At 51.9% G+C, this 14533-nt stretch overlaps 2 protein-coding genes across 2 annotated transcripts; one reads left to right on the top strand and one right to left on the bottom strand.

The window, feature by feature from the left end:
* Positions 1–403: 403 nt before the first annotated feature.
* N7482_004254 (isoaspartyl peptidase/L-asparaginase) lies at positions 404–1912 on the top strand (the record flags this gene model as incomplete). The annotated part of the gene is made up of 1 exon (XM_056686379.1): positions 404–1912. One exon carries the CDS (start codon positions 404–406, stop codon positions 1910–1912), a length of 1509 nt encoding a protein of 502 aa, XP_056545121.1.
* A 3504-nt stretch (positions 1913–5416) lies between these two features.
* On the bottom strand, positions 5417–13822 carry N7482_004253 (type I polyketide synthase; the record flags this gene model as incomplete). Its single annotated transcript, XM_056686378.1, has 12 exons — positions 5417–5607; positions 5681–6160; positions 6222–6363; positions 6427–6838; positions 6904–7046; positions 7101–7153; positions 7206–7289; positions 7354–9218; positions 9277–12447; positions 12513–13048; positions 13110–13378; positions 13468–13822. The coding sequence occupies 12 exons, from the start codon at positions 13820–13822 to the stop codon at positions 5417–5419; spliced, it is 7701 nt and encodes a 2566-aa protein (XP_056545120.1).
* Between the last annotated feature and the right edge of the window lie 711 nt (positions 13823–14533).

Genomic DNA, 14533 nt, shown 5'->3' with positions numbered 1-14533 from the left:
GTGGTTTCTTTTCTTGTGGCCAAAAGGCCCTCACAAAAGAATTTCTCTGCTCATTGCTGCAAAAAGCGTTCGGATGGGGACGTGGGGGATTCTTGTACATTAACGCATTGGTAGCAGGCATAATACGCACTTTTTTGCATATATTGGGTCTCCAGCCACGATTTCTCATATTGGTTCTTCCGTCGAGATGACGAATGCCAGTCTCAGTGGTACTGTTGCTACATCTGATAAGCTTTGCAGAGCAATTTTCTCCCATCGAAGAATGCGATGTGATCCAAATTAGCGCAGAGCTCGGACTGCGCAGTGCGAACTTTGGCGTCTTCTCCGTTATCTTTCCCCGCACCCCGAATGCTCCTCCTTCTCCCCCACCTTCACCTTCCACCCATCTCCCTGAGCAATCGACATGTCCGAAACCCCGGCAACTTTCAAGCCGACACTGATCCTCCACGGAGGTGCAGGCAACCTTCAACGTGACAAGCTACCTCCAACTCTGTACGCCAAGTACCACGCATCCCTCCAATCCTGCCTCCGCTCGACTCATGCGCTCCTCAAGGGGGGTGCTTCTGCCCTCGATGCCGCCGTACATGCCGTATCCCTGATGGAAGATGACGAGCTCTTCAATTGCGGACGTGGCAGTGTGTTCACCACCGCGGGCACAATCGAAATGGAAGCTTCTGTGATGGTCACGACCGTACAAGAACCCGACGAGAGCCGACCTGGCGAAATGAAACAGGCGGCAGCCGTGATGGGCGTGAGGAATGTACGACACCCTATTCAGCTCGCGCGCGAATCCCTCCTACGTACCGGCTATACACCCGATGGGAAGCCGAATAACGACGGGGGTAGCATGCACCCCCAACTTGCTGGGCCTCACGTGGAGACACTTGCTCGTGAGTGGGGTCTTGAATTCAAGCCTGATGAATGGTTCTGGACACAACGTCGCTGGGACGAACATCGTCGTGGACTGGAAGGAAAGGAAGAACCTGTCTCACTGAGTCAGGGCACTGTTGGCTGTGTCTGTCTAGACCAATGGGGCAATTTGGCCGTTGCAACCAGCACTGGGGGCAAGACAAACAAACTCCCAGGTCGCATTGGAGATACTCCGACTCTAGGCGCCGGGTTCTGGGCTGAGTCGTGGGATGTGACTCCCCGGCGATCCCCTCTCACTCCCAAGACTGGTCCTCCCGTGGTGTTGCCCAGAACCGACGGTATACTCACCCGCGCCGTGGACTACATAAATGGTGCTGTGGTTGATATTGCGGCCGATGTGCATTACTCGCTAGCGGAATTGAAGGATAGCCTAAAGAGCTGCCTAGCTCCAGATCTCAGAAGTTCTGATCCTCCAGCTTATTCCTCTCTCCCATGCCATCCAACACAGGCGAGTGTGTTGGTCCAGGCACCGGAGAAGACATGTACCGGAGAGGTCCATCTCAAGTATTGCGCCGTAGGTCGAAATCCAGTACTCGCGAAGAGGGCCATTGCCATCTCCGGAACTGGGAATGGCGATTCGTTCCTTCGCCTCGCTGCTGCACATTCAGTCGCCGCGCTAGCCAAATATCGAGATAATTCTCTCTACACTGCCATTCATACTATCGCAGGCCCAGGTGGTGAACTACAACGATCGGCTGGACCGCGATGGGGAGTCACGGGTGAGGGCGAAGGTGGGTTTATTGGGATCAATGTTGATACAGGGTGTCTTGGTGCTGCGACACGGAAGCTCCGTTGTGGCAGTATCGTTTTTGACTTCAATTGTGGTGGGATGTGGCGCGCTTGGGTTGAGGAGGATGGGGATGGAAAGGACATCGAGAAGATCATGGTCTTTCGAGAGGAGTATAAACAGATTGAGTCAAGTGCGCCCAGCACTCATCAAGATGAAATGGTTTCAAAAGCCGCTCTACATCAGACGCTTTAGCACCAGTACACCCTGGGTACCTAGGTATCTGGCACCTATATGGCATTGATTCATGGATCTCCAGCATTGCTTGTTAAGTTGATTTACAGCAACCAAGCCTATATTTAGAGGATCCTTCCTATTCGAATGAAGTTCAATCATTAGACCCTCTTTTGGCAAGCTTAGATGCTGGCTTGACTTTTTTCAATGTCTACCTAGTACCTAGGTATGGGGTATTAGGTAGGATTTACTTTTTCCGGGTGTGCTGGGCACTCGATCCTGTGGATGAAAGGACCGCTAGAATCTATCAGCCGATGAATATATATAGTCTTTTCAGAAAATTTTTGAGATCAAATATTTATAGTATCAGGGGTACTGTCCACCCTCGACCGTGACTTACCATAAGGCGATAAGCACCACTAGAGAATCCCAGGTCACATGCAATACTTAACCATTATGGGTAATGTAGTGAAGAATCTGTGCCTTTCTTTTGGCTGCCGCAGGAGAGCCTTGGGGAGGTTTCCCTCCCCCTCACCACGAAGGTTGCTATGCAGCTACGCCTACAAATCCCTAACTCTCGAGGGGGAAGAAAGATTGAACTAAATGAATATATATTTTAAAACAAATGAGGCAAGTGGTAGATAGAGACAAAAAACCCAAAAAGATATCTCCGATAGGGGGAATCGAACCCCCGGCTGCCGTGTGAGAGACGGCGATGTTAGCCACTACACCATATCGGATGAACTATGTATTTAGGCTAGGTTATTACCATTAAGAGGTTAGAATAACTTGTCCCATGCATCTCGGTACGTGGTTCTATCAGTCCTCTTCCCAGGGCCCCCTGCGTTGGACTTCTATGACATGGCAATTCTCCGTGCTTAGCGGCTACGCTGCGCCTCCGCAAGATCGGCAAACCCCCCAACCCGCCTGAGCTCGCTAGTCATATTCCCCATAATACCAGTCGTGCGCCAACCACAGAAAAGCCAGCAAATTCCTCGTTTCGCTTCAGAGGCCGGGCCTAGATCTCCAGAAATGAGATAGACACGTCGAATTTGTCAGGGACTGAAGCTGGAAGATGTCCTACCAGTTTATCCCATCAGAAACTCCGGCTCTATATCATACTAAAAATATTCTCCCGCAGGCTGTTCCATGGGGTATTCTTTAAGTGAATACAGTGACGGTAGACGAAATCATATAGCGTCCGTAGTTAGACTCCTTTTCTTATGTTGCTAAAAGCACAGTGGAATTGATTATCTAGATAGACCCGCTTCTACTACAGAAAATTGAGTAGAAATCTACGAGTTTGTCAACACTCAAGTGAGTGAGGTCATGATTAGCAACACGATAGAATATGAGCCAGGGAAAAACCAATCAAAGGAAGGATAGTAGTCTTATATGGTTTGATAAATCAACTGATCGACATTCCGTCATACTATACGTAATAATAAAACTCCAAGTTTTCCAGCATCAAGATCCTACGCTGTTCTTATCACACTCGGGAACTTCACACGAGCAGGCCCATGCAACTATATCTTGTTGTCCGCTATGACACCTAGCTGGTATTCCGATCCAGACCCCACCCACATGCCTCTTATGCGGTGTGCAACTCGAACACCGGATGAAGTCCGTAGCAAGTTATTTACGAAGAGACAATCGATGGAGGAAACATATGAACTCTCGTTCAAAAAAAGAAATATCATGGTGTCATCAAAGGAGGTCGAAGCTATGCACCTCTCCGAATTACCCACACTGTCCTCAAATTTCTTTCGAGCTGGTACGGCATCCCGCAAGTACTAAGTTTTCGTTCTAATACAAAGGGAAATACAGTCGTTAGGTTTCCGCCTACCTCGAAATACTGCCTTACGGGAATAAATTGCGTGGATTCTTGGCGCCTTGACGAGGCTCTTTATATGCCAAAGGATATTAACATCGTGCGAATCGGTAGCAAAGGCAGGAAGCTGCGATACGACAGTGCCACGTTTACTCGATTCCTCCCTGCAAGCATCACCAGGCAGCCGGGATGCTTTAGTGGGGAACCACTCGGACATGTTATCCATGCTCACTGTTGGGCACTTCTTAACCAAATCTTAGGAGCTCCGTTCAACCAAACTGAATTGCAAAAGTTCGTTCGGGTTTCTCGGAAGTACTGGTACAAGCATAAATCATGGGGAGTGAAGGACGACCGTTTTCCGCTACACACTGATGAAGACACTCGAAATTTAGAAGGGCCCCGCATCTATGGTTATAACCTTTGCCACAGCCTATGGATTGTTTCTGAAATTCAGAGTGCAATCGAACTTGCCAAAGATATTAAAAGCAACAGCACTTCCGACTTCACTGGCTTACCATTGGAACTCAGAATCATGATTGCTCAACTTGTGTGTCCTGTGAACTATGAGGAGTCCGACGTCCAAAATGCATCCAATATGCTAGCAGCTTTTGGGTGGATTGTTCCTAAATCCTTCTGGGAATTACGATTGCGGGTTGATGAACGATGGAGGTTCCGCTCGCGAACCGATAAACGTGGTCTGCTCTTTGAGTTGAATTCGCCTAATATCAGTTCTTCCGGCTGGCAGTCTATATGCCTTGCTTTCCTTCTTCTTCTCCGTGACAGGGAAAAATTTGTCTCCAGTGGTTTAGCAAATCGTGATCGGGTTTTGCGCTTTATTGGTGATATTCTTATAATGATGGGGAAAAGTTCTTGCTGAAAGATGGTCTTTGTGGTGAAAACGGGTTCCTGCTGAGCAGGATTCAGGAAAAGCCCAGTGGGACTCAGAAGAATTATAGCTAAGCCTGAGTCCCGCTCACGGACGGGAATCCCTGCTCTGCACACTCTATGGTCGTATGTGTTAGGAAGGGACTTTGATATATTCATATACACTTTGCTTTTCGGCAACACAATCCAAGTATAACTGGTGGGTGTCACCTGGGTGAGGAGAAGTGAGAATGGTGAGTGCCGCTTCATGGTCGCGCAACCGGGGTTAGTGCCTAATAGACAAGGGCAAAGGTGAGAATCCTCCATCGCGGGACTGCCGCACTCAGCCTCCTAGCTAAAATTTGAAGAATAACAATGACATCTCCTTGATCTATATAAATCATTCGGTCTCTTGGCACTTGCGCATAGCCACACAATCGCCATTCCAAGTTGGCAGATTATGAGGCAGCTTGGGAACTCCTTGCCCATTCTGTCGACGAGCGTCTGCACGCCCCACCTGGAACCCCGCCTCGTTTAGTATCGCTAACCTCACTCCCCACCCCTCAACCTTACTCCGCCGGAATATTCTTTTGTTCATCTAGAGCCTGGCCTTGTCTGCCACAGACAGGAGCATATTTCTTAGAAAAACGAAACTCCCAATCTGAACGCTAAATCGGACGCATCTAGTCTCCAATGACTTCTGAAATTCTTTCTGGCGCAAGTCGTACGCGGCAATGTCCAGTGAGTACCTGATCCGTTGTGTCCCACCACCTCCAACAAAGCGAGCGTACCACGCACCATCGTGGCCTATGAAGCCTTACGCTCAATAACTACATGATCCCCTCCCGTGATAGCAGCTTGGTCTTCGCCGCTAGATCCGCAGCGAGCTGCCTCATTGGCACAAGAGCCATAATATCAAACACGCTCAACTCTACCTGAATCTCCTTGGCGATCCAATTCCTCACCTCCACGGCAACTAGACTGTCAACACCGTACGCACTCAGTGGTTTTCCGGGGTCAACTATGTAAATAAGTCACCTCATTAGTCATGAACATAATGGAGTCACAAGCAACATCAAACAGAGCAAACTTACTGTCCACCATCGGTACCATCATAAGCTTCGCCAGCTTCTCCACCAAACTCTCACAAATAAGATCCACGGCGGCTGTAATTTCTGTCATACGGGCGAGTTCTACGCCTAACGAGATCGAGGACCCCATTGCGGTATTGCCGCCCTGGGCAGTATTCAGTAGCGAGGCAAATTTCCCGTCTTGAATCCAGTACCATGCCTCAGAATACTCGTTCGTTGGAAGTCCGCACATCACTTGTGCGGGATGCGCAGGGGTGTCCTCCATGGCGATGGACATGAGGGCATGGAGGTCGCTGTTTTGCATTACTTTCAGACCCATACTCTTGACATGATCCACGTATTCGTCATGTTCCGCGACAAACCCAACACTGAGGAGGTACCCAATATCGATCGTCATCGCACGCAAGCCCTGGCTGCGCCGGAAACTGGCGAAGTAGTCCTGGAAAATATTACCCGCGCCGTAGTTGCCTTGACCGCGATGACCTATACCAATGATTAGAGTGTTGTTTTAGTGGGAGGGCCGGGGGAGGGAGAGTGTACGAACCCATAACACCAGCCAGTGAACTTAGCATGACGAAGAAATCCAGGTCCTTGGGAAGCATGTCGTGCAAATTCCACGTTCCGTGTACTTTGGGTCCAACGGTCGTGCGGAGGTGGTCGATGGTCATGCCGTCAAACAGGGTATCCTGCGTGCATCCCAGTCAATATTTGAGAAAGGATACAGTAAAAAGCAAAGCAAGAACACTTACCCTGAGCACCATTGCTCCTGTCACACAACCACGCACTGGTGGGAGACCTTGCTCTTTACACCCATCAAGAGCACGCTCCAGGGAAGCCCGATCTGCTACATCGCAATCAAACGCAATCGCGTTCACTCCATACGTCTCACGAAGATTCTTCATAAATGCCATATTTGCGTCACCCGTCGCTGCAGACCGGGAAAGGAAAACGAGATGCTTCGCACCCTTCTCCGCTAGCCAGCGACTGATCTCCCGGCAGATACCGCCGAGACCGCCGGCGAGGATATATGTGGCTTCAGGGGTAATCCGTGCTTCTGGTACGAGCGGGATGGCAGGGACGAGGTCATTTTCATCGACACGCACCACGATTTTGCCCATATGTTTGCCGGTTTGCATGTAACGGAAGGCTTTTTCAATTTCACTGCACATGAAGAATTAGCTATCCTTCAAAGATACGAATACCACTTGTGAGAAGAGGGGTATTACGAGAACGAAAAGACTTGGACCGGCTTCACCGGCTTGATGACACGATCCTTGATCAGCCCTGCGACACTCTGGAAGAGAGCGACGGCACGAGGTGTTGGATTGTTCTCGAAGTCGATCAGGTTGACACCACAGTAGCTCTTGTTCTGTCATCGTGTGAGCGGAAGGGTCTGAATCCGTGAATATAAAGAAGATCTCACCTCGAGGAAAGGCAACATGTCTAGCCCTGTGTTTGCAAAGAGATCCGCTTTTCCTGTGTTACAGTCAGAACCCACTCTGGCGTTGTAGGACGAACCATCACCTACCAATTTCCAAGAAACGCCCGAACTTGGCAAGACAGTGCCAGGAGAGGCGAAGTGCCTCGCCGGCTAAAGAATTCAGGACGACATCTATCCGTCAATTCCTGTTAGTGTCGATTTTTCCCCCAGCAAATATTATAATGACTATACTGACCAACGCCCAATCCATTTGTCGCTCTCATAACTCCTTTTGCAAAGCTCGTATCACGGCTGCTGAAGATGTTGTCATCTGGAATACAATACTGGTCGATGAGGAGCTGTCTTTTCTCTGGGGAGCCAACTGTAGCGTAGATTTCAGCTCCGATGTGCTGGGCGACGGCAATTGCAGCTTGCCCGACACCACCAGCAGCAGCATGGATCAAGACCGTCTCGCCTCGCTGCAGTCCACCGACGGTGACTAGGGCATAGTAAGCCGTCAGGAAGATCAGTGGCATAGAAGCGGCATCTTCAAAGCTCATATCGTCTGGGATTGGAATGACACCCTGCATGGGGAACCGGACGAATGTCGCAAACGTGTTGCACGAAGATGTCATGACACGATCGCCAACGCTGATGCTGGATACGGCGGATCCCACGCGCGTCACCACTCCGCTGACATCGACGCCAAGCTTGTTCTCGTTCAGGTTGCCCAAAGCGACCAGCACATCTTTGAAATTCAGTCCCACGGCCTTCACCTGGATCTCCACCCAGTCCTCGGGTAGAGCCTCATAATACTCCATGTCTTCCTCGAACAAGAATGAATCCAGAAGACCGGGGCATTTGATGGTCAGCTTCAACGGGCGCTGGCATGTGACGAAGTTGATCTCTTCGGGCTCACCCTTGGACTGGTACAGCCGTACGCGAGAGTCCAGCTGAGGCGCCCTTTCCACGCGAGGGATGTAGACGGTCTGTCCACGTGCAGCAAACTCATGGTCAACCAAATCACCGTAACTATGGCGGACGGCGACATTGCGAATCGCCAAGGCAGAATTTGCAAGATCAACCGTAGAGTCCTGTGGGTCGATATCCAAGGTTGCGAGCAAGCAGTTAGAGTTCTCGTTGCGGATTGCTCGGGACAACCCAACCATCAGACTACCATGCGGGTGAGAACACTCCATTGCCGCTCCACCCGTCACCCACAGTGCGCCACTGGCCGTCGAGACTAACGTACGGAACTTGTTCCAGTCTTCGTCGCTGATCGTTGATAACAGAGGCTTCGCCCACTCGGACAGGCATACACAGTATTTGCCTTTGATATCAAACTCAGTCACCGAAGTCCAGTCGAAAACGGAAACCTCCGATTTGAGGTACTGGAAAGCGGTCTCAATATGTGCTGCGAGCTTGTTCGATGGATCCCCAGATGGTTTGATAATCGCAAATGCCTGCGATGGATTAGGCCGGCCAGATGTCTTTGTTGAGGCGAGCAAAGAAACTGGTTCTAAAGAGGTGTCACAGTCTCCTCGGACATCCAGATCAACGCCGGAGAAACCCGCCTGTTTCAAGGCCAGATCCCACTCCTCGGCATTGAGAAGAGGACCCCCCTTGCGGCCATCGTCCTCTCCGAGCCACCACCCCGGCAACGGTCCCATGATGAATCCTGAGAAAATCCGCTTGATCGTCACCTCTGATAGTACGAGCTTCCCTTCCGGCTTTAGGAGCCAGCGGCAGTGGGCCAAAGTCTCCTGTATCGACCGCGTGGCGTGCAGGACATTTGCACACACGATCAGGTCAAACGACTCGGTCTGAAACCCCTGCGCCAGGGGATTCTCTTCAATATTCAGCGCCGAAAATTCTAGGATTGCTGTGTCCTCGGAGAACCGTTCCGCGGCTTTTGCCAGGAAACCAGGACTAATGTCGGTGAAGGTATAGTTTCGCGCCTTGCTTGTCCCATCGGGATTTCGCAGTCTTTCGAGGACATGGTAGGTTGTACCCCCAGTTCCGGCACCGATTTCTAGGATTCGAAGACCGGGGGATTTGTCAGCGATCAGACCGACGTACTCGGCGACGTTGGTGTTAAAGCTCGTTCCGAAAGCACCACGGCTGTTGGCAATCTGGGTTAGAGCTCAACCTGTACAGCACTCAGTAGGGAATGACTTACTAAAAATCGTAAAGGAGGTCGCCTTCGAGCATCACCTGCAACGGCTCAATCTCTTGCGTGAAGATCCTTTCCAAATTCTGTCCGATGCGGTCCACCATCTGTACTGTGATATCCCCCGACTTGGACAGAATGCAGCTATCTCGCGCCTCCTGGATTGCTGCGTTTAGACTGGCGACAGGGGTGGGCAATGGGGGGAATTGCTGGATGATATCCTGCATCCATTCATAGTAGAGTCTGAAGAAACCTGACTGGGGCACGAAATCCACTCCCTTGTTAGATTGGAACCAGTCCAGGATGTGGTGAATGTAAACGAGACAGACAAACTCTAACTTGTCTAAAACAGACTCGTCGTCGTTGTTAGGAGTGGTTCGTTTGTAGATCAACTCCTTGACATGTGTAGGTGTCAGGAACTCCGGGTCCTCGTGCCAGATCATGTCAAAGCACCCTGCCCTGGTTTCTGACGGACCTTGAGCAGTTTCACTTGCGCCTAGAGACGCCAGGCCCAGGCCTTCAATCAGAATCAGTGGTGTGGACCATCCCTCCGTTGACACAGCGATAGTGCTCATCCAGGTCGTGTAGCTCGTCTTCTGGGCAGCGGTGTACCCGTGGAGTTCTGTTCCAGGTGCAGATGGAATATCAGCGTTAACGAAGATCCGGTCGAACGAGAACGGCACCACCGCTTCCTGGAGAGACTGCTCTGAGCCCGCGATGGAGGGGAATAGTAGGTGTAGGATGGAGTCCAACGTGACGGGGTGAATGATGCAGGGGTACTCAAAGTTCTGCGGCATGGTGGCCTTGGTGTCGGGGATTGTGATTACTCCGTAGCTGGTCTGATCACCTGCATACAGGTCGGTGATATTGCGAAAAATCTTGCCATAATTCATGCCGATTGTCTCGACGTTGTCGTAAAGGAAGCTTCTTGCGGGTCGGGAGCATTGCTTCTTCGCTGCCTGGAAGGATGTGCGGTATCGTTTGTCCTCCAGCTCCAGCTCTCGCCGCATAGCGGGACTCAATTGAGACTGGTATGTCACAGAAATCAATCCTCTGCAGTGGGTTGTCCATGTCTTTCCGTCCTCGGAAGGAGTTGAGACTGTAAATTCGTTCAGGGTCGACGATGGCTCCGCCTTGGTCCCTGTCCGGCGAGGATGAAACTGCACCATGGTTTCAACGCCTTTGTCATCGTCCGGAACACGAAGCGCGGCTACAATGGAAACATCGCGCAGCTCATACCCAACGATCTTGTCGTTCGGGTCGGCGAGCTCGTGAGCTGCCTCGATGGCCATGACGAGCATTCCAGCCCCAGGATAGAGGATATTGCCTTGAACCTGGTGCTCACGGATCCACGGATTCTCTGAACAGCGCAGAAAGTTTCTCCAAGTTGGGTCCGAAGTTCCTGGGACGCGATAACCGAGCAAGTCCTTCCGAGCATGTTCACGCAGACGGTAGTCGCGGCTGAGGTAGGACTCCTCCCAGAACGTGAGCGAGTGGTTGAATGGGTACGGGGGAAGATCTACCAGCATCTGTGCCTTGGGACCGACACCATTCACCTTATTCAGGTTGAAAGGGAGTCCCTTGACGTGGAGCTGGCCCATGGCGTCCAGGATGGTGCGAGTGCCTGGGTAGTTGCGGCGGAGGACAGTGACGTAGGAGAGATTGACAAACTTGTCCTGGGCCTTGAAGATATCCAGGAGGTACGATCTCAGCGCAGAGTGTGGGCCAACCTCAATGAAGATGCTGGTAAATGCCGTGCGGTCATGTTGCCGCTTTGTGTCTGTAGAATGGTTGAGCAGCGACCCAACGGCTCCAACGAAGTTCACTGGTGACACGAGATTCTCTCCCCAGTATGATGGATCCAGTTCTGCAGGCGTGATCAGGCAGCCTGTTACGGACGAGAACATTTCTATGCTTAGTTCTTCGGCACCGCTCTGAGTCATCCATCCGTCCCTCAACGCGGCCTCGTACTCTTGCCGGATGAGGTTCATGTGGGGGGAATGGTAGGCGACCTGCACCTCCAGCCTCTTGGCCGCAATCCCCTTCACCTTCAGAACCTCTTCCAGTTCCTGCAGTGTTTTCACATCTCCGGAGACAGTGCAGGCGTTGGGACTATTGAGGCACGATACTACGGCTGTCCCGTTGAGGCCCGTGAGCTCGGAACGAATCGACTCTCCATCAGCGTTGACCGCCATCATGGTGCCATCGATATCCCTCGCCTGCGCGACGGACGTAGCGTATTTCCCTCGTAGCCAGGCTATCCGGATTGCTGTCTCCTTTGAGATGGCTCCGATGCAATATGCCGCCGCGATCTCACCACTAGAATGACCGATCACCGCAGAGGGGCGCACATCCCAGTATCGCAAGAGGTCAACGAGCGCCACCTGGAGAGCGGTGCACACAGGCTGACTGAGCTCGGCTAGGTGCAGGCGGGATGTCTCCTTGGTCTTGTTCAATTCTTCCTGCAAGCTCCACTGGCAACCGAGTGATTGCAAGATACGCTCTGCGTCGGCCAGACTGTCCTTGTAAACATCAAATGTAACCAGGTCTTTACCCATGGCAAACCACTGCGCACCTTGGCCGGTGAAGATAAACGCAGCCGTGGGAGTCTGGGAGTCAGACGAACGCACTGCGGCGGGTACTTCCCCAAGTGCGCCGTTGAGGGCAATCGCATCGGACGCGATCGCGTATGTCTTCCAAGGCATTATCGACCGGTGAGAGGCCAGAGTGTAGGCGAGGTTCGAGATGAAGCGGGGATCTTTCTCGTCGCGCTCCTCTTCGAGGTATTCTTGTAGCTGTTTCACCGAGCGCTGGACTCCATCCTGGTCTTGGGCTGAAATGACGAAGAGGCTGGGTTTTGAGTCCGCCAGGTTCACCCCATGGTCACCATTGGACTGCTTGCTGATGCCTCCATTCACATTCTCTGTCATATGGCCCGTGGCCTGCCCATTAGCGGTATCATTGGAGGCTCGAGGAAGAAGCGTCGTCGTGTGTCTGCCATTCAGTCCCTGTCGGCTGAGGTAATGGGCTGCATCCTCGAGAATGACATGGGCATTGGCGCCACCGAACCCGAAGGAATTAATGCTTGCTCGTCGAGGACCCTCCGATGGCCATTCCGTCAGCTGCTGGGGGATCTTCACCCGATCCGGGAGAGAGATCTGGGGATTCAGAGTCTCGAACCTATTATGTCACATGTCAATGCCAACCAACCCCTCAGGAAAACGGTGCGTTTCGTGAGACCATACCAAAGATTTTGAGGAATCAACCCTCGCTCCACCACCAGGGCTGCCTTGATGACGCCCGCCACACCCGCCGCGCCCTCCAGGTGGCCGATGTTTGTCTTCACCGACCCAACATAGAGATCTGATGTGCGCCCAGATCCAATGCTGTTGATGATCGCGCGGGCCTCCAGCGGATCGCCCGCCTGAGTTCCCGTTCCGTGAGCCTCCACATAGCCCGTTTCTACCGGATCGACCCCGGCCTGAGCATATGCGGTCCGGATCAGCTCCTCCTGGGCGTCGGCATTCGGCAGGCTAATCCCAGGCGTCCGGCCGTCTTGGTTGGCAGCGGATGCGAGCACCACCGCTCGGACCGTATCACCGTCCCTCAGCGCGGCGTCCAGAGGTTTGAGGATCGTGACGCCAATTCCTTCTCCTCGGGAGAAGCCGTTTGCTTTAGCATCCCACATTTGTGACTTGCCATCCGCCGAGAGGATCTTCGCCGCACCGAGCAGGATGCTCATGTCAGGGCCGAACATGAGATTTGCACCGCCGACCACGCTCTACGTAATAAGTCAGCGGGTGTATTCTCAACCCCAACAAAGATCTGTAGAAGTCGCTCACCATAGTCGCCTCCCCGGTTCTCAAACTCTGACAGGCGAGGTGGAACGCTGTCAAACTGGAAGAACAGGCGGTATCGATCGTCATACTGGGTCCTTTCAAGTCGTAGAACCACGACAGCCGGTTGGACGCCAGCGACGATGATAGTCCGGTGGCATGGTACATACTCGGCCCCTCATTGTCTCTCACCTGTAACTCTTCAAAGTCTCCGGTAAAGGTGCCAATATAACACGAGGTCTTGGAACCCTTCACCGCGTCCAATGTCAAGCCGGCTAAGCACCAACCGCACGTCAGTATACCTATATCCCTGACCCTCCGTGCATGCCGTCTAATAGACCACGGGAGAATATGCGGAACTAACCATTCTCAAATCCCTCATATGTAACTTCCAGCAACATGCGATGTGTAGGATCCATGGCCTTGGCTTCCTTGGGCGTGATAGAAAAGAACGGCGCATCAAATGCCTTGAAGTCCGTCTTCATGAAATGAGCATGTCGTTGCTGGATGCTGCCCAGTCGGTCGGAGTCTGGGTGGTAGAAGCCGTCGACATTGTATCGGTCCTTGGGGACTTCGCACCGCGCTGAATGGCCAGCCGTCAACATCTGCCAGAAGCGTTCCGAGTTTGAACTGTCACCTGGCCCACGGAGGGCGAGGCCGACGATGGCTATAGGCATGGACGGGGTCGTTGGTGACGTATCTAGGAGCTTGCCCGGCATTTTGACGGTAACGAGGAGGCTGGCAGGCCGGCTGAGTGGGTAGAAAAAAGGGTATTATGAAACGAGATGGCTCTACTTGTTCCGACTGGAACTCCTTCTGTAATACGTTATAAGGTGCACCGACTATAGCAAAGTATATATACCTTTTTTATTTCATCCCCTACAGACCCATCCACCGATACTGATACAGAATTTGTCGAGATCCCTCAGAAACGAACACGGCAGAAACTGGGTTCGTACTGATCTCGATATCTAGGTTCAATTGGTGCTGTTTTGACAGTCGTAGGTCCCACTGTGTTATCAAATATTCGCCAACTCAAGCTGTAAGTTTCCCCATATATGGGAAATGACGACGATCCAATTACGTTTCAGGAACCATCAACGCGTACGAATCTGAATTTCCGACCCTAGGGGCCCATTCACTAGCGAAAGATGCGGAAATGGTCTCAGCGCTGAACCTTTTGCTCCGGTGTCTAGTCCTCCAACGGGGACATCAATCCTCCATTGGTATTATGCTGTGTATCTAGACAGACTCGGGAAAAAGCCTTTCCGTTACACATAGTCCGCTGCAGACATTAGGCGGTTATTGGCAGTCAAGCGAGATGCCTGTATCGAAGGGCTAATTGAGGTTCCTCGTGGCATCTCATGGCATAGATGGGCTTTCAATGTCTCAAAGGGCCCAGGGACTTCAGAAGATAAGCATCTAACTGG

This window comes from Penicillium canariense, assembly GCF_028826845.1.
Source record: "Penicillium canariense strain IBT 26290 chromosome Unknown utg000002l_segment0_segment0, whole genome shotgun sequence".
Taxonomy (NCBI): domain Eukaryota; kingdom Fungi; phylum Ascomycota; class Eurotiomycetes; order Eurotiales; family Aspergillaceae; genus Penicillium; species Penicillium canariense.
This window is presented reverse-complemented; position numbering and strand designations above follow the sequence as displayed.